We start from the raw sequence: 22,930 nt of genomic DNA, 5'->3' as shown, positions 1-22,930 counted from the left end.
TTGGTACAGTGATATCTAACAGTTTTGAGGGTTACAAGAAGGCAGAAGCACTTGGTCCTTGAGAGTGATAGCTTATTAACAGGAGAGAGGCTGAAAAGGAAAAATGGCAGGGAAGGCAACTGAAAGGCAATTGAATACAAATTATATACTTCATACTGGTACTTGGGCTTTCAAGCTTATTATAGTCCGAAATCCTGTCCATTACCTACCACAGCAACCTGGGAAGACCTCTGTCCTCAAAGCATAAGAAAGTATTGAGAATGGGGGAGGCCTGGATGGCTTAACTAGCCTAAGCATAGCACCATCCCTTTTTCTTTGCCTGGAGCCAGACAACAATATCAAAAGAGAAACAGAGCAGTGGTAAGAGTGGGGTGGGAAAAAATAAGCTTTATGGAATAATTTGATTCCCCAAGACATCTATACAATCTCTGAATGAGGCTTGGCATCCTGACAGCAGGGAACCACAAGCTGGAAGTAGAGTTGATGTAGGGCCATCCACTCTAAGAAGAATCAAGTTCACAGATTTGTACCCCTAATGCATATTTGCTACCAAAATCCAGACCTAGACAGGTAGGGGGACTCCAATATATGATTGAGGGGGACTATGTTCAAATGGAAGCACCTGATGTGCAGGCCTAGGGAGATCTGAGAATGGAGGAAATACGGCATCCTCCAAGTTCAGGGCCCTCCAGTCACTGGAATGCACAAAGGATACCCACAGGTGATAAATATGGCTAATTTCAGAGTTACACTCTTCATATCTAGAGGAGCAAAGTCACAGAGCCTTCACATTACAGCATCAGATTCATTTGGACCCCCTACTATGGGATATGATGGGGAAGAAATAAGTAGTGTAGAGATGGAACTAAGTTCTTCCATAACCTCACTCTTCTCTCAGCAAGTGTATCCATTCTCCCCTCTGCTGAGAGAAGAAGCGTTCTGGAGAGAGGGACCACAAAGAGAACTACCTTCACCATTAACCCAATGCCCCACAGCTGCTTCACATCAAGGATGAAGGTCTGCTCCAAAGCTGCATAAAACAAGTTTAATTTCCAACCAAGGTCACAGTCATTGTGTTATCCCACATTTTGAGCAAGGATAGAGAAGGTGAGTTATTAAACATATACAGTCTACATTCCAAAGGAGGAAAAAAGAGAAAAACCAGATCAAAACTGCATTTACCACTATAACACCACAAACAAACTGGAGTACGGGGAGGAGGGGAGTCCCCAGAAAGAAGAAAACTAGAACATGGGAAAGCACAAAATTAAATCCATCTGAGGAGACCAGGAAAAGGAGTGTCCAGAAACGAAATTAAATACCCAATCCTAAAAAATGCTATTAGGTGAATGGGAATGTAGAAAGGACCACCCCTGCTCAAGGACCTGGCAGTCAGGGATGCTACTAGATCACTTACTGCCCCCTGCTGGAAAGATCTGAAGCAGCATGAATGCAATCTCCAAGTCGGCTTCCTAATATCCTCAGTCCCATATTGGTCTCTGGACCTCTCAAACACAAGATGGGGTTGAAGCCTAAAATAAGGAAAACATGTTTGGAACTGGCATCTAACCAGGGAAGTTCAGAAAAGGAGTGAATCAGGAGAAGAGGCAAAGTCCTCTCCAACTGCAAAGATACACAGTGGGGAATCAGAAATAGGAAAAGAAAAAAAAAACAAGGAAAAGAAAGACAAGCAGGCAACAGTGGTGAATAAACTGAGAAGGCAAAGGAAAGAGTTCAGGGAGGGAAAGGCAACAGGGACAGCACAAAAAAATCAGGAAACAGAGCAAAGAAAATGTATGGAGGGAATAATCTACAGAGTCAAATAGTGAATGCATTCTAAAATGGAAAAAAAATGAAACAGAACCTCCAACACCCCCCCCCCCCACACACACACACCAAACACACATACACATACACACACACACACACACACAAAGGCCTAGAGAGCAAGATACCTGCACACACCCACTGCATTTTGGGTAACACACCACTAAGTAACTGGCACTGAGGGAGACACCCCTAAACCTCTTTCACAGTTCAAATCTGGGTGGGGTCAGGAGTATTGATCTGCTTGCTGTAGACAAAGATGGCAGGAAATCTGGCCCCATGGAGTGGGGCTTGGGACAGGCCTTCTGGAAAGGGGTCCCTTAGCCCCAGGGCTCAGGCCTGAGCCCTGACTTTAGCAGAAAGGTTATAGGCAGCCGTCTTAGAGCTCAGGGAGCAGCCAGCACACACAGGAGCCCACAAAACAGCGACAGCTTCACAGAATCTGCAGGAGTCAGGACTTTAGGGACAAGCGCCCCCTGTAGACAGACACAGTAGCAGCAGCTTCTGAACAACTGCATAATAATGAGGGATGGACCCTGAAGACCACTGTCTCCTACCAGCACCAATCACCACCATTCAGGGTCCAGTTTCCTCCAATCCAATCCCCAGATCCATTTATGGTAAGTGAGTTGAGGACAGGGGAAGGCTATTGGAATGAAGGGGAAGAGGACAGCAAGGATAGTTTGAGGACCTGGAAACAATACAAAATCTTCAGCTCTCAGCTCGTTCTGTACTAGAAAGAGAGAATTGGAGAATAAGGGGATTGATATTGAGGTCTGCTATGTCAACCCAACTCCACGGCTTCTCATTAGACTACCCAGTCAGTCCTGATCAGGCCAGCAGGACTATTAGGGTGAGAAAACTTCTGACAAAGGACAAATGAAACCATCCAGCCCCCAGGATCAGAGGGCGAGGCACAGGAAGGCAGGAATAGGACTGACCCATGCCTCACCTCTTAATAACAAACAAGGAATGTAGAAACCCTGAAGCCTTCCCCACCACAATGCACCCCACCCCTGTGTACCCTGGGTCCCAAACACACCAGCCTTGCTATCTCTACCTCCCCCTCAAGCTCCTGAAGAACAGATCTAAGGATAGTGGGGGAGGATCAGTTAAACACTCTGGGCTAACAATGAGTAGGTTTCTCTTTGCTTCTCACTAATAAGGCAGAGCAGAATGGCATCTCCTTGGGAACAGTCACCTAGGGATAAATGCCACCCCCTGCCCTAAAAAGCGTGGAAAAAGGGGTATAAGGAAGATGGTGGTAAAAAATCCATGATCTATCCTATCATCCAGGAACACCTACCTGCAGAGAGGAGAGGGATGAGTCCAAGACAGGCAGTCCTGTCTAAATGAAACCCTCTTCCCTTTATCTCAGCACAAGGAAGGGACAAATGACAGGCTCCACTGGGCAGTGTCCTGGCTGTAAGCCCTGAGCTGCATTCCACCCCTCCCTCTTTCCCTGTGGACCCCACATATATATCTCTCTATACATGTATATACAGGCGCACACATGCACGCACACACAGAGAGGCCCGTGCAATTTCCATGTAGAACAGGGAGAGGGTGTCAAAGAAAAGGAATACAAGGAAAAGGAGAGGGGTCTAAAGGGGACAGGAAAGGGACTCCAATGCCAAAAGCACAGCAACCAGTGCCAAATGAACAAACGGAGAGAATACCCCATCCCACCTCCCAAAACCCAGAGAGTGAAGGGGGTACCCCATGAAACCATAACAACCTCGTTTTTGTTTTAAATCCAGTAAATTGGAATGATTCATCATCAGGACAGTAATTGGGGACTGGTCATGTCAGTGGACAGGTAGAGGGGGAGAGTCGGGGAGGCAAGGCTCTTGCTGGGCATGCGGACATGATACCCAGGGCCCTAGCCACACTTGCAATGGAGGGGAAGGGGTAGGGCTGGGATAGGGAAACAATAGGTATGTAAGGGATGGGTAGGGTAGTCGGATAGGGCTGCCTGGCTCTCACTTCTTGTTTTTGAGCTGATTGGCCAGCCAGTCCAGGCCTTCATACAGCCCGTCCCCGCTGGTAGCACAGGTAGCCTGAATGTACCAGTTGCGATGGCGCAGGGAATGCAGGCCCAGCTTGTCTGTGATCTCAGCAGCATTCATAGCATTCGGTAGATCCTGGAGTGCAAGAGAGAAACACATAAAGGAGGCTCAGGATCTTTCAAAGACTTCTAAAGCACCACCTACCTTTTCCTCCTCCTTCATTTTAGGAAACCATACTTTGGACTCAGTCATCCTAGACCCCCAGATCCAAGGCATCAGATAGTTATTCCATAGAGGAGTTGGAAACCAAACACAGGGTTGGTAAAGAAGCAGAAGTGATTCAGACAAGGTGAAGAATTAAGTCTGCCTGACAGCAGGAGTAAGAGCAATTCCACTAAAGTTCACAATAGAGAAATGAAAGATTTGAGATGATGTTTCTACCACACTGATCCCTGAGGACTAAAATGTTGCTAAATAAACCTTGGTAGGGAAAACGAGAGACATAAGCAAGCTGACTACTTTATATTTTCCACACTTCCAAAATTGAGGGTACAGTCACAGGACTATAAGCCTGTGACAATAAGCCCAAGACCCCATGATTTCCACAGACTGGTTGCCCTCTCCCAAATTCAGGCATGGGGAGAAGCCTCACCTGTTTATTCGCAAAGACAAGGAGCACAGCATCTCGGAGCTCATCCTCTGCCAGCATCCTCATCAACTCTTCCCGGGCCTCATTCACTCGCTCCCGATCATTACTGTCAACCACGAATATCAAGCCTAGGGAGGCACAGCATGGGCTGCACAGATATGACAGATGCCACACCGCCCCCCCCAGACCAACACCCTTTTCACCCCCTTCTGCTCCTTTTCTTTTTTTCTCTACCCACAGGAGATGCAGCAGAACAAGGGTTGGTGTCCCTTAACTAAAGAAAACAGCCACACTTTGTTCATACCCAACCAACCCATTCCAGTCCTGAGCAGTTTATCTGTCATACCTTGAGTGTTCTGGAAGTAGTGTCTCCAGAGAGGCCGAATCTTGTCCTGGCCACCTACATCCCACACTGTGAAGCTGATATTCTTATACTCTACTGTTTCCACATTGAACCCTTTGGGAAAATACATGCAATGGTTACTTGCCCTCAAATACCAAGCCTGCAAACAATGTCCCAATGAGTTTGGTCCTGTTTCTCCTCAGCCTTCCTCATGACACCAACAATAGAAAGCTAATGTTTCCTCAGACCTGATAGTCTGAAGGCCAAAAAGAAAATTTAAGGGGAAGAGTCAAAGAGAACAAGGAGTTCTAGTCAGGAGGTTCACAGCTGCCTGGGTAATGTAAATCAAGCTTCTCCAATCACTCCTTCAGACTCTGCCCCTCTCTCCTGCAAAGAAATGACTCAGCCCCATTCTTGTACCCTGGCCCTCAGTGTCTGCCTCAGCTAAGATGTGAAGCTGAGAGACAGAGTGTATAGTGAAAAATCAGCTATAGTACCGGAGCCCCAATGCAGAACAAACTGACCATGATGATCTGAAGCCCTGATCTATGTGGCAAATGTTCTCCCTCCCATAGACAGGTCTTAACCAGGGAACTGCCACCTAAGATCTAAACCAAAGCAATTCCAGGCCTCTGGCAGGAACATCAAAGCTCTTCACCTGCTTTCCAAACAACATAAAGAACAAACCAACTCTAGGGCCTGAGGGCAATCGCTGAGTGCCAGGTTGTGGAAGTTCCCGCATCAGGGAGGGCCAGGATAGGTGGGCAAACGGCAGTACCAGCACCTGCTAGCAAGTTAAATAGTCATCCTTTTCTGAGGCCCACAAATTGTATGGACTTGCCTGGGGAGAAGCCAGGTAGGTGATCTAGGAATAGGCCCTGGCTCAACTGTTGGCATAAAAGCCCACATACTAGTTGTGCCCTTACCAATGGTAGGAATGGTGGTGACAATCTCCCCCAGTTTTAGCTTGTACAGTATAGTAGTCTTCCCTGCAGCATCCAGGCCCACCATCAGGATGCGCATCTCTTTCTTCCCAATCAGGCTCTTCAGAAGGTTTCCAAAGATATTGCCCATGATCACAGCAGCTGCTTTCTGAGGACAGTGGGGCCCAAGTCGGGGCAGTGGCAGTCTGGTCCCTGGTATGGAAGACTTGATCCTAGATAAAGAAAATGCAAACTCATTACCATCACTCATTTGTCAAGGCTTCATGTAAATGGAATTTGCCAAAGTCATAGTGGGAGTTCATTTATGACAACTGAGAGCCTGAGGGGATTATGAATATCAAGAACTACTCAGATACATCCTGAGCCTTTGGGAGCAGAGACAAAGCTGGGAACATGTAGGATCCATACCCCTGCCAGTAATGTACTGTGTGACTCTGGGAAAATTATTTCATCTTTCCAAATCTGCACCTGTATGCTGAGGGGGTTCAACTAGGTGATTTCTAAAAGTTCTTTCAGTTCTGACATTCTATACTACACCCCAAGGCATTGCAAGATCATTTATACCCCTCCCTCACCAAACCTTACTGAGACTTCTAGAAAGAGTGGGAAAGGAGGGAGTGGAATGAGGAGTGGCTCTCTGTGACTCCTGACAAGGTTTAGGCTTGTCAGGTTCTCAAGGTTTTGCTCTCAGCCCTCATCAAGAGATTCTGCTTCTTCCCTATATATTTTTGCAATTCCATCTTCCTTCTACATCAGTGTAAATGAAGAAGAAATAAGAAAGCAGCACTCCTGGGCTGGGGATGTGGCTCAGCGGTAGAGTGCTCTCCTAGCACGCGTGAGACCCTGGGTTCCATCCTCAGCACCATTTAAAAATAAATAAAGGTATTGTGTCCAACTACAACTGAAAAATAAAAATATTTTTTAAAAAAAGAAAGCAGCACTCCTAAGAGGCTAATTCTTTACACTCCGAACTACATGCTGCTTAAGATATGCCCTATCCATATAATAGCATACTTGAAAATGGGAGGTAGAGGGGAGCGAGGCTATCCTCTCCTTAGTCAGGCAGATCTAGGTTCACTGTAGCCCATCCACAGAGCAGCCAGTGATTTTTTTTTCTTCCTTACTAGAGATTGAACCCAGGGCCTTGCTCATGCTAGACAAATGCTCCTTCTACCACTAAGCCACAATCCCAGATCTAAAAAACCAAAATCAGGCTGGGGATGTGGCTCAGCGGTAATACATTTGCCTAACATGAATAAGGCCTTGGGTTCAATCCCTAGGACAGCACAAAGGAAATAAAAGCAAAATCATGTGATTCCCCTGCTCAAAACCCTCTCTTATGCTTGTCTAATATCAACAAAGATCTGGATCTGAGTCCCAGCATCACCCCCACACAAAACAAAAACCTCTCTTGGCTTCATATCTGTCTTCAATAAAACCCAAAGTCCATGCCATGGTTTACAAGGTCCTGCAAGATATACACTCAGGCCAAGATTTATCACATCTCTTTTTTTAATATTTACTTTTTAGTTGTAGTTGGACACAATACCTTTATTTTATTTATTTATTTTTATGTGGTACTGAGGATCGAACCCAGGGCCTTGCACGTGCCAGGCGAGCGCTCTACCTGAGCCCCAGCCCCAGCCCTCATCATATCTCTTACCACTTTCTCCTTTGCTTGTTCCACTCCAATTCCCCAAGCAATTTCCTGACTCAGAGCTTATGTTTTTGCTATTCCCCCTGCCTGAAATGCTCCCCTACCATGTAACCTTCATGGATCACTCCCTTTTTTTCTTCAGGTGTCTGTTCCAATGTCACCCATGAAAGAGGCCTCTAACAGGTTCAACATAAACACCATTTCCTACCTCACTTATCATACTTTACTTATCTTTATAACATTTATCACCATGTGACACATTATATAATGGTTTCTTGCTATATTATTTCACTCCTCCTACTATATTGTCAGATCCTTATGTGTTCTATGTCCCTAGTACCTAGAATAGTACAAAGCACATAATAACTGAATAACAGAATTAACTCCTAGGGTCTCTACTGACCTCACTGACAGCTCACTCAGATTGGATTTTTATGTCTGGTATATAGTAAGCACTTAATAAATACCTGCTGAAAGGATAAAGAGTAGTAAGAACCACTATGAAGATACAAAATGCCTACCTGCCCATCTTGTCCATTGCTTCTAACAGAAATTATCAGATTCATTCATTCATCTCTCTTCTTCTTCACTGCCTTCTCTATGGCACAGGATAGCCATATAAATGCATCTTTGAGACATGAAATGGGGGTTCAGAACCACCCATGTTAGCCAGTTGTCTGTGCCTGCAGGAGGCATGCGTCAGCGGGCAGCTTATTCAGCAATCACCATATGCCAGCTATTGGCAATCTCTTATGGTCTGGGAACCAGAGACACACACATCCCAAACCCAGAAGGTGAAGAAACAGGTCAAGACAGAGTACACCCAAATTCAAGAATGTGAAAGATGGATGGGGAAGAATTCTATTTTAACAAGCTATAACATGGGGGTTTGATGAGAGTTGTTTTTTTTTTAGAAACTTCTTCAGGCTTTTTGTTTTGTTTTTCTTATTCAATCTGCAGTAAATTCCAGACTAATGCAAAAAAGTCAGATCAACAGCCCCTGGAGACCAAAGTACTAGTTTGTCCAAAAAAAAAACAGAATCAAGTGCCTATGGAGTATTTCATCTTCAAAGGTTTCCCCAGACATCCACTAATGAGCCAGGTGTGGCACTTCTGGTAGATTCCCCAGATGAGCCCTGCCCCTGACCCACAGGGCTTAACACCCAAGAGAGAGGGCCTGGCTCAACTTTAGGACTCAATTTCAACTAAATGACCCACTAACAATCATCATTCCTGCCCTTCTTGCCTCAACCCACCCAGGTAGACAGACTCCTGAGGATCCCTGAGGCAGGAGGGGACACCTGCCCAGCTTATCAGATCAACACTGACAATCTGTAGTAGTCAGACTTCAGAGTGGCTACCATCTCCTCCAGAAATATAAACCTTCCCCAAGTCTTTCTCATCTTTATCCTACCTCCTACTCAGGAGACCTTTCTTTCAACTCCAGACAATACTTTGTTTTAAAGGTTTGATATCGGGCTTTGGCCCAGATTCTGAATTGAATTTATATTTATATTTATAATTGAATTGAATTTATATTTATCTTGCTGTCCTTCATAACTGAATCTACTGTTGAGTAAATGATTATCAACAGGGGCTGGGGATGTGGCTCAAGTGGTAGTGCGCTTGCCTAGCATGAGTGAAACACTGGGTTCGATTCTCAGCACCACATAAAAATAAAATAAAGATATTGTGTCCACCTAAAAAAAACTAAAAAATAAATATATTTTTAAAAAGGATTACCAACACAAGTATAGCAGTGGTTAAAAAAGACATAATCAGTCCATCATTTGACCCATAACATGTGAACCTTTAGTTTATTTCTCTGCTAAGTTGTCATGATGAAATCTTGCTTTAAAAGCTGACCCTACAGTTGCTTCTATTTCTGTTTCCTTGCATGCCATATTAAGGTCCCTGAATGATGTGAACCACTCTTGTGGTACTTACCACCTTCTAGAGTTTTTTCTTTCCTTTATAGATATGTACATTTACTATCTCCCCAATTAAACTGTGTACTTCCAATTGATAAGGACTATATCCCTTATTTTGGACCTGTCCTCACCCCTAGTGTCAACTTTGTAAGAGTTCAGTCAAGCACACTGTCTTATTTAAGTCCCATCTAAGGATATCTTTATATAATTTCTTCAGCTCAGGAGTATTTAATTTCAGATGGTTGCTTAAATATCCATTCCATAATATCTGACCCCAGGACTGGTTCATGAACTACATGAAAGGACTAGAAGAGCAGAATTGGTGGAATCTTCTCATTACTTAATATGAATATCAGATGTAAAAATAATATAAAAAATAATATGAAATGGCATTGATAAATATATGTTGAAATATCCAGTAGCTGCTAGGCGGAGTGGTGCCTGCCTGTAATCCTGACTAAGCTCAGAAGACTGAGGCAGGAAGATCACAGAGCCAGCCTCAGCAACTTAGTGAGACCCTGTCTCAAAATAAAAAATTGGGCTGGGGATGTGGCTCAGTGGTTAAGCACCCCTGGGTTTGATCCCTGGTACCAAAACAAACAAAAACACCGTGTGTGTGTGTGTGTGTGTCTGTCTGTCTGTCTGTCTGTCTGTCTCTCTCTCTCTCTCTCTCTCTCTCTCTCTCTCTCCTTGGCCTTGAAATTAATGGACATAATGATTCTCTTTAAATATAATTAGGAGCGTGATTTAGCTGAGTTTTCCAAAGGGAATGCTGGCTTTCTAAACTTTCTCTGTCCCTGCCTATTACCAGATAGTATGCTGTTTTACCACTGGGATGGTGGCAGCTTTCAGCTTTTGTGCCATGAACACAAACTTTTGGCTACACAGATAATTCTCACTTCTATCATAATGCATTCCTTAAAATAATAATAATTTAAAAAAGCAGAATGGCAAAAAATAAACAAACCCTGAATTATCTCCCCATGTACTGTAGAGCCTATACAGTTACTCCTTTTCACCACAGATGGTGAAACACAGGACTTCACAGGGCAAAATGCCAGGGTTCCATGGGCTGTTGGAAACCAAGAAGAACAGTTAAAACTGAAGGTGAGTGACTCAAGATGAAAAAATGGAATATAGTAATAATTCTATTAACAAAGAAGATATCTCAACATTCTATATTACAGTTAGAAACTTTGTTATCAGATGTAAAAATAACCACTGGAGCTACAAAATTTGTTCCAGTATTATCTGTGTGGGGCACTGTATGAATTCAATCAAGCAAATTTGCTGATTCAAAACTCATCTGAGGATATCCCCACCTGAGGACCACTCACCACTCCCACCCCACCCCCTCAGGAGAGGCAGGCTGTTGCTATGGCTGGCTGCTCAGTCGTCTCAGCTTGTCTATATTGCAGGAAAATGCCTGTCTCCATCTCCAGGCCATTCTGAAAGTTGCAGCCCTGTCTGCCATACACATTCCCCCACCTAATTTTATATATATATATATATATATATATATATATATATATATATATATATATATATATATATTAGTTGCTGATAGATCTTTATTTTTTTTTTAATACGTGGTGCTAAAAATCGAACCCAGTGCCTCACACATACCAGGCACGTGCACTACCACTGAGCCACAGCCACAGCCCCTCCCCCACGTAATTTTAGTGACTGACTAGCCATGTATTCTGGAACACCTCTAAGGGGACTCCTGATCTGGCACCACCACCTTCTCTTCAACAGAAAGGAAGACCAAACCCTCTGCTGTCAGGCAAGATGCAGAAAAAGCAGTTATATTCCCAGATAATTTTCAAATTGAGACATCATTAACAGATGGTATTTTTAGCACAGCTAACCAAACAAACCAATAGAATTTAAGGAAACAAAAGCAGGGTATGTCTGCATTTAGTTTCCTCAGTACAGCTGATCTGTGACTATAAACTCCCAGTTTTTATCTCAAGTGCACTGAAATCAGAACACAAGAACTTCTAAGTTAATATATCAGCAACTTCTATTAGACTCAAAGATTTCACAAAGCTAAGAAATTGCTTGTGATGTCAGCTTCTAATCATTCATCAGACATTTATTGAAGCCAGGCATGGTGGCATATGCCCATAATTCCAGGAGCTCAGGAGGCTGAGACAGGAAGATCCAACATTCAAAGAAAGCCTCAGCAACTTAACAAGAGCCTGTCTCAAAATAACTTAGAAGGGGCTGGGGTTGTAGCTCAGTGATAGAGTGCTTGCCTCGTGTGCATGAGTACCTGGGTTTGATCCTCAGCACCACATAAAAATAAATAAAAATAAGATATTGTTTTTAAAAAGGCTTTAAAAAAATAAGAAGGGCTGAGGATGTGACTCGGTAGTTCAAACTCAGTAGCTGAACCCCTGGGTTCAAACACTGGTACATAAAAATACATACATATTACACACACACACACACACACATACACAACATGGGGGAATAGAGATTACTTAACTATGAATTCAGAGAAGACAGTTTCTGCCTTCATGAAACAACCTAATGGGAGAGAAAGACTAGTAATAAAAAATTACAAAACAACGTAAGGATAACAGTGAGGTAAGCACAAAGTTTCATGAGGACAGAAAACCAGAGAAGTTAATCAAGACTGAAAGATAATGGATGATTCCCAGGGCTGGGGATGTGGCTCAAGTGGTGGAGCGCTCGCCTCGAATAAGTGAGGCACTGGGTTCGATCCTCCCCACCACATAAAAATAAATAAGTGAAATGCTGTCCATCTACAACTAAAATAAATAAATATTTTTTAAAAAAGATGATTTCCAGACATATTCTCAGGTCACAACTGAGCTGATTCCTGAAAAAAGGAAATAACCACACAATAAAGATAGAATGAATGAGAGGAAATAGTGTGGGCAAAGGCATAGACTGAGTTACAGATAGCGCTTTTCCTTAGCCAAAACCTTGGATTAAGCACGGTGAATAAACGAAAGTGAAGAGGAATGGACTAGAAAGAGAAGTAGGGGCTGGATCATGAGGGCCTTAAAAGCAGCACTGAGCAACATGATCAAATATATACTTTAGAAAGACCATTCTGGAATCAGATTCTGGAGTAAATTAAAAGAGGGAAAGACCAGAGGCAGAAATCACTTGAAAGGTAGAGAAGGGGATAGATTTGAAACATCAAAATGGTAGAATCCACAGGACTTGATTACTGATTAATTGTAGGAAAGAAGAGTCAAACATGATTTCTGGGTTTCCAGCTCGGATGACCATGTGGCTTTTCTTCAGGCAGGAAATAAAAGAGGAACAGATCTGAGGGTAAAGATGTTTATTTTTAAATTAAACATTGATTTTGAGGTGATAAGGTATGAAATCCAGGAGACAAGTGTGGGCTGGGAATTTGGGTGTCATCTTTGCAGATGGGAACTGAAGCCCTTAAGAGGAACCAATATGACCCAAAATGGCAGAAATTACTGGGTATCTACACAATGACCATTCTTTCCCTTCTTCCTTCTAACAGAACTCCTATTTTGTTCAGATGTAGGGTACAGAAGCAGGACATCAAATGTACTTCAGCAGACACGGCCCTTCCTCAGCTCCAGGGAATGAAAAGTAATCAGTATAAAAGACATTCCATTTTCTTGCCAATGACTGGGTCATAAATGGTCATTTGCTAATTCTAGCTAATAAATATAAGAGCCAGGTATACTGTGCATACCTGTAAACCCTGCTAAGGCAGGAGGATCACAAGTTTGAGGCCAGCCTAGGCAATTAAAAAAAGAAAAGAAAAAGAAAGGTGGGGGGGGGGCTGGAATCTTGGCTCAGTGGTACAGCACTCGCCTAGCGTGTATGAGGCATTGGTTTGATTCTCAGCACCACATATAAATAAATAAATTAAAGGTCCACTGACAACTAAAAAAAAATTAAAAAAAAAAAGAAAGGTGGGGGCTGGATATGTAGCTCAGAGGTATAACACTGCTAGGTTCAATGCCCAGTACTGAGTGGAAAAAATTTTTTAAATGTGAGAAAAGAGCTGAGGGTGTGGCTCAACAGTAGAAAATGTGTGAAGCATGCCAAGTCCCTGGATTTGATTCCCAAGCCCCACAAAAATAAATAAATAAGCAAGCAAGCAAGCAGATAAATAAATGGCAGAAAGGGAGCCCAGTTAAGACTTAAAAACAGCTGGGCACAGTGGCATGTGCCTATAATCCCAGTGGCTCCAGAGGCTGAGATAGGAGGATCGTAAATTCAAAGACAGCCTCAGCAACTCAGCGAGACCCTATCTCTAAATAAAATATAAAAAAAGGGCTGGGGAAGGTGGCACATACCTGTAATCCCAGTAGCTCTGGAGGCTGAAACAGGAGAATCATGAGTTCAAAGCCAGCCTCAGCAACAGCGAGGCACTAAGCAACCCAGAGAGACCCTGTCTCTAAATAAAATACAAATATATATATATATATGTATATATATATGTATATATATATATATATATATGGCTGGGGATATGGCTCAGGGGCCTACTGCCCCTGAGTTCAATCCCCGGTACAAAAAAAAAAAAGAACATTAAAATGACAGAGGGTAGGGCTGGAGGTAAAGCACTTGCCTATCATGCTTGAGACCCTAGATTATGATACTCAGCACCAATTAATTAATTAACTAATTAATTAATTAATTAAAGATGGAGGGTAGCTGGGCACAGTGGCACACACCTATAATCCCAGCAACTTGGAAGACTGAAATAGAAGGATCAAAAGTTTGAGGCCAGCCTCAGCAACTTAGCAAGATTCTGACTCAGAATAAAAATTAAAAAGGCCAGGTGTGGTAGTGCACACCTGTAATCCCAGCAACTGAGTAGCTGAGGCAGGCTGCTTAGCAACTTTATGGAGGACCTAAGCAACTTAGCAAGACCTTATCTCAAAATTAAAAAAAAAAAAGGCAGGGGTTGGAGATGAAGCCAGGTGTGGTGGTGCATGCCTGTAATCCTGGCAGCTCAGGAGGCTAAGGAAGGAAGCTCATAAATTCAAAGCCAGCCTCAGCAACTCAGCAAGGCCCTAAGTAACTTGGTGAAATCCTGGCTCAAAATAAAAATAAGGGCTAGGGATGTGGTTTAGTGGTTAAAAAACCCTGGGTTCAATCCCTGGTACCAAAAAAAAAAAAAGGGCTAGGAAGTATGCAGCTCAGAGGTAAAACACCCCTGGGTTCAATTCCTGGTACCAAAAAAAGTAAAAATAAAAAGGGCTCAGGAGGTGGCTCAGGAGGTAGCACAGTGGTAGAACATAATTAGTTCAATCCCCAGTAGGGGTAGGGGAGGGATGAAGGTCAAAGGCCATATAAGGGGCTGGGGATGTGGCTCAAGCGGTAGCGCGCTCACCTGGCACGTGTGCGGCCCGGGTTCGATCCTCAGCACCACATACAAAACAAAGATGTTGTGTCTGCCAATAACTAAAAAAAATAAATAAATATTAAAATTCTCTCTCTCTCTCTTTAAAAAATAAAAACAAAGGCAATATAAGGGTCAAATTAAATAAGGCCTGAAAAGTACTACCAGGCCATCAATGACAACTTTGGTATAAATTAAAATATATCTAACTAGAGCTAGCTACAGTAGCACATACCTGAAATCCCAGTTACTCAGGAAGATCACAGGTATTGAGGCCAGTGTGGGCAACGTAGACAGTCACAAAATTAAAAAAAAAAAAAGGAACTGGGGATATAGCTCACTGGTAGAGTTCTACTGGGTTCAAGCCCCAGTACTGCAAACCCCCCACACACATATACACACAAATATATTACTAAAATCAGGCCCCACTAAAGTTTAAGCTCAGGCCAGAGTTATATGCCAGTTTCCCTTCTAGCTGGATACAGATTTTTTTAAAATTTATTTTTGGTACTGGGGATTGAATCCTCACTCAACCACTGAGCCATGTCCCCAGCCCTTTATTGTATTTTATTTAGAGACAGGGTCTTAGGGCCTCGCTAAGTTGCTGAGGCTGGCTTTGACTGTTGATCCTCCTGCCTCAGCCTCCTGAGCCACCAGGATTACAGGCTTATGCCACTGTGCCCAGGGCCAGGAAATTTAAAACAAAGAGTACTAACTGGGCCTGGTGGTACATACCAGTAATCCCAGCTATTCAGGAGACTAAGGCAGGAGCATTACAAATTCAAAATCAGCCTAACCAATTTAACCAAACCTTGTCTTAAAAATTTTAAAAGAGAAAATTTTAAAAGGGCTGAGGATGTAGTTCAGTGGCAGACTGCTTGCCTGGCATGTGTGAGGCTGTAGGTTCAAACCTGATACCACACACACACACACACACAAAAAAAAGTGTCCTGGAAAAGACTCCAATGCATGAAAACTGAAGATGACAGATATCAAGGGATCCTGAATCTCTCTAGCTGAGGCCAGTCTGGGCAACTTAGACAGTCACAAAATTAAAAAAAAAAAAAAAAGGAGCTATAGCTCACTGGTAGAGGTCAAAGGTCAAATTAAATAAGGCCTGAAAGGTACTACCAGCCCATCAATGACAACTTTGGGGATATAGAGAACCCTCAGCAAGTCAGTCAGGACACAGGATATATAGGTCTGTTTCAGAATACATGAACTAGCCAGATAATACAGTAAGCAGATGAAAACTAGACTCATTTGTTTCCTTGGAACATTCTATGGCACTGCCCTCTGTACAGTTTTCAGCTTATCTTGTTCTTAGAATCTGACAAGTTTACAACTGTTCTATATCCTGATATTTATTCTGTGGCTGCTATGATGTTTGTGTATATATAGCCTTAGATATATTGGAGACTGTACTTTCCTAATTACAAAACTGATGAAAATCGTCAGTGACTCTAGGTAGTCAGCCTAAACCCCATTAAACCTTTGTCCCTAATCTGGTCCCACAGCACGTATCAAAGCAGAGTTGACAGCAAACAGGTCAAAGACAAGCCAGGATTTGGACAAGGCCAACCATTAAGAGCAGCCTAAGAACAGAAGAACAGGGACCTTGGGGAATAAAAAGCTACCTGTGATTCCTCTGCATCTCAAACATTCTTCTACTCTTGAAGAACTTATCAGAACATGATTTACATTTATCTGAAACTCTCTACTCTAGGACTCATCAGAACATTATTTACATTTATCTGAAACTCTGGATATGCCTCTAATGCTTTACAGGTCAGCTGGAGATAATGATCCCAAGAAACAATGGCAGGACTTGGGGTGGCCATAGCCCTTGGGTCGATCATCTTAAGTTTCAAGAAGCTGTATCTAGGGCTGGAGATATAGCTTGTGCTTGTCTCATATGCACAAAGCCCTGGGTTCAATCTCCAGCACCACAAAAAAACAAACAAACAAAAAAAAAAAAAAAACAGCAGTTGTGTCTATTTCTGTGTATGTCATGTTAGGAAAAAGGTTGGGGCCTTCCACCTGAAATCCCAGCAGCTCAGGAGGATGAGGCAGGAGGATCACAAGTTCAAAACAAGTCTCAGCAACTTGACAAGGCACTTAGCAACTCAGCAAGACTCTGTCTCTAAATAACATATAAAAAAAGGGATGGGGATGTGGCTCAGTGGTTAAGTCCCCCTAAGTACAAAAAAAAAAAAAGGTTGGACAGTTTTCCACTAGACTGTGAGTCCCTTTACCTGTAAGATCTATGCCTTATTCATGTTTCATGTGCCTAGCATACAGCACCATGACTGACTTGTAGTTAGTGACTGAAATCCTTGCAGAGGAGAATGGTTCTACTAAGGGTGGCAAAAAAAATGTGGGAATCAAAGACAACAGTATCCTATATGTGGTCCCTGGTTCTTTTCCCGTATTTTACAAACTGAATAAGTGGTTTCCAAGATCTCAGAGCCCTCAGGTTCTTTGGATGGATTCAGAGGCTGCCTGGGAAAAGGAGGAGGTCCCATTATATTCTCCCATTCCCCACTAATACCAGAGCAGCATTTTGTTTATTTGCAGTACTGGGCATTGAACCCAAAGGTATTCTATCACATCCCCAGCCAGTTTATATTTGATTTTTTTTTAGATGTTGATGGACCTTTATTTTATTCATTTATTTATATGCAGTGCTGAGAATCAAACCCAGTGCCTCACACATGCCAGGGAAGCGCTCTACCACGAGACACAACCCCAGCCCCTTGTAATTCATTTTGATACAAGATCTCATTAAGTAGCCCAGGCTAGTCTCAAATTTATGATCCTCCTGCCTCAGCCTACAGAGTAACTAGGATTACAGGGAGTGTACTGCTACACTCAGCTAACTTTTATTCATTTGATGTATTAGACTTCAAATAAGAGTTTACATAAGGTAAAGTTTGAATACTTTTTTTTAAAAAAAAAAAAGGACAAAAATCATTGCAGGGCTGGGGATGTGGCTCAAGCGGTAGCACGCTCGCCTGGCATGCCTGCGGCCCGGGTTTGATCCTCAGCACCACATACAAACAAAGATGTTGTGTCTGCCGAAAACTGAAAAATAAATATTAAAAAATTATAAAAAAAAAAAAAAAAAAAAATCATTGCAACAGAAAGCAAACACTTTACAGCATGTTAAGTTCATGTCGAAGTTTAAACATTCATGCCTGACACTTGTGCATAAGTTAATAAAGGAAGTGTTATGCCAGGCTCTCACAAGTAAGAGCTAGAAAGTACCATGAGACCTGCCATTTCATCTTTCTTCAGGAATATGGCAATAATAGCAGATCCCTGAAATCTTGAGCCACTTCCTTTCTAGTCCATATGGTGTGGCAGATTCTCTGCAGAAGTCCATGGCAAAAGCCCTAACACATTCAAAGAACTTACCTCAGTCAATTCTTTCCCAGCCTACAATACAAAGCCTTTACACTTATAGGACTCTTTCTAAATGTTTCTCAAGTCTTTAAATTATCAAAAAGTTTTATTAGGGGGTGGGGTTATAGCTCAGTGGCAAAACGCTTGCTTGTGTGAGGCACTGGCTTTGACTTTCAGCACCGCATATAAATAAATAAAATAAAGGTCCATTGACAACTAAAAAAATTATTTTAAAAAAAGGCCTTATTAGCACTTCACCTATATTTACCACAGATGCTGGAGTGATAGGTATGATAAAAGAGAATTACACAGATATCACAATCTCTATAGATGTTAAAACAATATATCATGAAAGAGATACTCAGAGGCAGACATTTTAAAACGGTATGACTAAATGAAAAGAGTGACCCAGGAAATGGAGGATCCTGAAATACTGATTGAAACTTAAAACAAAGGGACCAAGGAATCTAAACCTCTGATGAAGACCAATCAGGATGTTCAACCATTACCTCAGAGTCATGTTGACTTTTCTAACAAACATTATTAAGCCCCCACATCCTCACTCTACATCCAAGTTGATGGTACAGGGCCCCTGTTCTGCTTCAGCTTCACCTCCCACTCAGGCAGCAGGAGCTGCCTCTATGAGGCTAATGCTGAAAAAAGATTTCACTGCTCATAAGCCTACAACCAGCATAGAAAGTCATGGTAACAATCATCCCTTTACACAGGCACCTCAGGTGCCAAGATGTTCTTTTGTAAACCTCTTCTCCTTTAAGGCAGCCTGGAGTGATCACGTTATTATTACTATTATGATGATCAATTATTCATAACAGCTAACATTTTGGTGCTTCATACAATACTAAGTGCTTTACATTTTTCATCACATTTAATTTTCATGACAACCATAGGTACTACCACTGTCTTCTTTACAGATAAGGAAAATAAACCTAGGGGAGGACAGGTGCTTTTTACCAAAAATATACAACTTATAAAGAGCAGAGGCAGAATATCATCTCAATTTTATCTAATTCCAAGGCCCACTTTAAAAAAATTTTTTTTGTAGTTGTAGATGTAGATGTCTTTATTTTGTTATTTTTATGTGGTGCTGAGGATCAAACCCAGTGCCTCATATGTGCTAGGCTAGCACTCTGCCACTGAGCTACAGCCCCAGCTCCCAAGGCCCACTCTTGATTACTACACCATTCTGCCTTAAATTTACCTGAAAGTGAAAAGATGAGAGCCAAAAACAGTTTTGGTTTTTGAGTTTGTTTGTTTGTTTTTGGCGGGGGTGGGGGTGGGAAGGTGGGGGGAGACTGGTACTGGAGATTGAACCCAAAGGCACTTTACCACTGAGCCAAATCTCCAGTCCTTTTTTTTTTTTTAATTCTGAGACAGGGTCTCACTAAGTTGCTGAAGGTCTCACTAAACTGCTGAGGCTGGCCTTGAACTCATGATCCTCCTGTCCCTGCCTCAGTCACTGGAAGTAGCTGGGATTATGGGTATGTGTCACCTTGCTTGGCTAGTGATACTTTCTGACTTCAACTCTCGGGCTTCTCAGCATCTAAATTATATGGGAAAGCAGATTCCAAAATTTCCCTCAGTTACATACTCAGTTTTAACAAAACTGGTTTTAAAGAAGTTTCTCCTTTTAACCAATAAATCCCACCCTTTGTCCTTTAAGTCTATTTCCTTTTAAGTCTAGTGGAAAAGAGAGAAGGGAATATGAACACACACTTTATGACCTTTTGTGAATTTAAGATTTCACTTTCACTCTTTCTAGACTGCTGTCTACTTTCCTTTATACTTTATATTCAGTGTATCAGCAGGTATCATTCACTGGTACCAATTCTGTGCCAGGTACCACATACATACATTGGCCTCTCCTCTCCAGGATCCCAATTAACAGACAACAACACTTTGAAGGACTTAGGTATGATGGAGAGATGCCTTCTGTACACAATGGGAAAGCAGGAAATTTGAAATTTCAGATAAATAATGACTTTATATTCTAATAATATTTTTGGTGGGGGAGATTTTAGTTTCCATTATCTATGCCTGTTTTGTGCCTCTTAAGAAGGTAGGAAAGACCAAGTCTTTTACTCTGCTATCTTCAAGCACTTTCAGTGGCAGTCTAGCCATCTCCCTCCTTTCCTTAAACTGTAGTTAGAAACCTTACTGAGCCAGATGTGGTGGTGGCACATGACTATAACCCAAACTTCTCCCAACTACTAGGAAGGCTGAGGCAGGAGGATAGCAAGTTTGAGGTCAGCCTGAGAAACTTAGTGAGACCTGTCTCAAAATTAAAAATAAAAGGAGACGGAGGTGGAGCTCAATGGCAAAGCACCCAAGCACCCCTGGGTTCAATCCCCAGTGCTACTTAAAAAAAAAAAAAAAAAAAAGAACTTTTAAAGACAGGCTATTCAAACTCAGGTCCAATGTGCAAGGACCAATCCTCTGGCCAGTTCCAGTCATAACACGGCCCCAACAACAGGCCTAAGATAAAATGGAAGGACAGACTGTCTATATTTGCCTGATTAGGGACAGGGAAGGAGGTATAAGGAATCTAGATTCTGTCCTGTTGTACTGACCCAAGCAATCAGACTCCTGCAGCAGTCGTCCTCTCAATAAAACTTTTATGTCATAGACCAGGGATGACCCAATCCAACAGCAGCAGAGAGGTTTTACATTACATTTCTTCCTCACCCTGATGACCTCACTATTTCTTCTTACTCCTGACCACATACCACACTCCTCCACCTCCATCACCACATTCCTCCTGGCATGGTCAAATGCAGACCGGCAGTAATACAACCCAGAAGGAAAGGAATTCCCCCAAAAGAGGAGTTACTACTCAGCTAATCAAGTGGCCCGTTTTAACAGGGAACTTCACCTTCCCACCACCCCCTCCTTCACTCAAACGATTGTCGTAAGCAATGGCTCCATTTTCTGTTCCGGGAATCTTGGTACTTCCTAAAGAAAGAAAGCGGATTGGAAGACACAAACTCGGGGCCAGTGACAATATTCTCCCTCCTCCTGTGTAACCACCCCCGCCACGCCTGGGGGAGGAACGCCCCACCTCTCTTCTCCAAGCAAGCTTGGATCCCCCTCCCCCTTCTAAAGCCTCCTCTCTATCCTCTCCCCACCTGCTGCCCTCTTCCCAACCTTCTGTTCCCAAGAACCGAACATGCAACCTCCACCAGAATAGTGCCCCTGGGGTGTCTCACCAGCCTGCCCAGTTGCTAACCTCAAGACCCCCTGTGTACCCTTGCCCCATGATGCGGGGGGGGGGGGGGGGGGGGCGGGTAACGCAAGGCTTTTCTCCAGTCTCCCATAGCTAAGGTGGGGGAGGGAGAGGGAGAGAACAGCATTCCCTAGTCCTTTAACAGGAAAAAAAGAAAGAAAGAAAGATGCTCACAGCCACACCGCCCCCGCATCATCTCTCTTTTGGACGGCTTTCCTCCCCCTCAACCCCCACCCCTTGAAAGCCCACCACCTGAAGGCTAGGAAAACCTAACTGCAGCCCAGGTTGCCCCCTTGTGCGAGGCGGAGGACAAATTCGGTGTTGCCCCCCCCCACCCCCATCCCAGCTACGCGTCCTTCAAATGCGGGGGCAGGCATGGGGCTGGCCCGACGCCCCTCTCTGAGCTCTGGGATGAGAAGAGCTACACCGCTCCATGTCTGGCAGTGCCGGGCGGAGCCGCTCTATCTCCTCAGCCCCCAACCTGACCGAACCTCTTCCCTCTAAGGGGACCCGCCTTCCCTCCCCAGCCCCTCACCTGTTCCAGCTCCCAGCTCTGCCGCTGCTACCGCCGCCTCCGCCCCCGCAGGTTCCGCTCGGCTCCCGCTCTCTTTCCTCCGGCTCCCCAAGCCGACTTCAGCGCCGCTGCTCTCCTGGCCCGTTCCCCAGCTCCCTCCTTCCTTCCCTCCACCTAGCACCGGAAGCCGCAACCGCAACAGGAGCTGTGCGGCGCACCCCCACCCCAGCCCAGGATACTTCCCACCTCCACGATCGCGCGATAGCTGCACGGTACCAAGCGGCAATTCTCGCGAGACCCATCACCATGGCAGCGTCTGCAGCAGAAGCAGCCCAACACTGGAGCTTGAATCTAGGCGGGGGCTGGTGTGGGGGCTGGAGGCTGCAGGCGGCGGAGGCGGGAGCCTGGAGCCTGGGAATGGGCATGCGACAGTGAGGACTGAGGTGAGACCCCTCACGCCCCAGAGCCATGCCTAGAATTTAAAGGACTGAGGTCACTTGCTGATTGCACTGGAGACAGGTTGAGCCAAGAGGTACAGGGGCACCATGGGCAAAGCTATAAACGGAATATGGGTGAACAGTCTTTGCTGCGGCCTGCTTTACTGTGCCAGACTGCTTTATTTCTTATCCTGGGCTACCTGCATACCCCTGACAGCTGCACCGTTTTTGCTACTCACTATTCCTAAGACTATATTACAGCAAGACCTGAATCAAGAGATCCTTTCCCACAAGGAAGAGGAGGGAGAGGAATTAATTCAAGAGACTAAAAGAAAAAAAAACTGGATTCTAGGTCATTTAGGAAACTGGAACTTGAAAGACAAAAGGCTGAAGCCTAATATTCAGAGTTGTTGTCTGGGGAAATATATCTAGATTAATGTGGGTTTTAGCATCAAGAGGAAAAGTGAAGGTCTTTACACCCATGTTTCTCACTTCCTACCCATCCCCACTTCTCTCACACTTATTTTTGCACCTGTTCCACACATGCAGAGGTGCCTTGGAACAGTCACAGCTGTGATAGAAGCTGTGCTAGAAGG

At 43.7% G+C, this 22,930-nt stretch overlaps 1 protein-coding gene across 3 annotated transcripts; it reads right to left on the bottom strand.

Moving 5' to 3' along the window:
• Positions 1 to 1,031: 1,031 nt before the first annotated feature.
• Arf3 (ARF GTPase 3) lies at positions 1,032 to 22,125 on the bottom strand. 3 transcript variants are annotated; one of them, XM_071609918.1, is made up of 6 exons: positions 21,919 to 22,125; positions 14,729 to 14,799; positions 5,755 to 5,984; positions 4,832 to 4,942; positions 4,489 to 4,613; positions 1,032 to 3,971 (listed from the first exon to the last, which is right to left on the bottom strand). In XM_071609918.1, exons 3-6 carry the CDS (start codon positions 5,900 to 5,902, stop codon positions 3,810 to 3,812), a joined length of 546 nt encoding a protein of 181 aa, XP_071466019.1. In that variant the 5' UTR covers positions 5,903 to 5,984; positions 14,729 to 14,799; positions 21,919 to 22,125; the 3' UTR covers positions 1,032 to 3,809. The 3 variants fall into 3 exon arrangements, with proteins under 3 accessions (XP_071466019.1, XP_027805571.1, XP_071466020.1); XM_027949770.3 differs by lacking the exon at positions 14,729 to 14,799; XM_071609919.1 differs by lacking the exons at positions 14,729 to 14,799; positions 21,919 to 22,125 and adding an exon at positions 13,686 to 13,709.
• Between the last annotated feature and the right edge of the window lie 805 nt (positions 22,126 to 22,930).

This window comes from Marmota flaviventris, chromosome 3, assembly GCF_047511675.1.
Source record: "Marmota flaviventris isolate mMarFla1 chromosome 3, mMarFla1.hap1, whole genome shotgun sequence".
In the NCBI taxonomy this organism is placed as follows: domain Eukaryota; kingdom Metazoa; phylum Chordata; class Mammalia; order Rodentia; family Sciuridae; genus Marmota; species Marmota flaviventris.
Note: the sequence above shows the minus strand (reverse complement) of the source record. Positions and strands in the feature narration are given on the sequence as shown.

Bases quoted from the DNA above. Each gene is read 5' to 3' on its own strand.
- Arf3 (XM_071609918.1), bottom strand. From the start codon at position 5,902: ATGGGCAATATCTTTGGAAACCTTCTGAAGAGCCTGATTGGGAAGAAA. The intron at 4,614-4,831 runs GTATGACAGATA...GTGCCTCCCTAG, and splicing joins CTACTTCCAGAACACTCAAG to GCTTGATATTCGTGGTTGAC. The intron at 3,972-4,488 runs GTGAGGCTTCTC...CTTGCACTCCAG, and splicing joins TTGTCTTTGCGAATAAACAG to GATCTACCGAATGCTATGAA.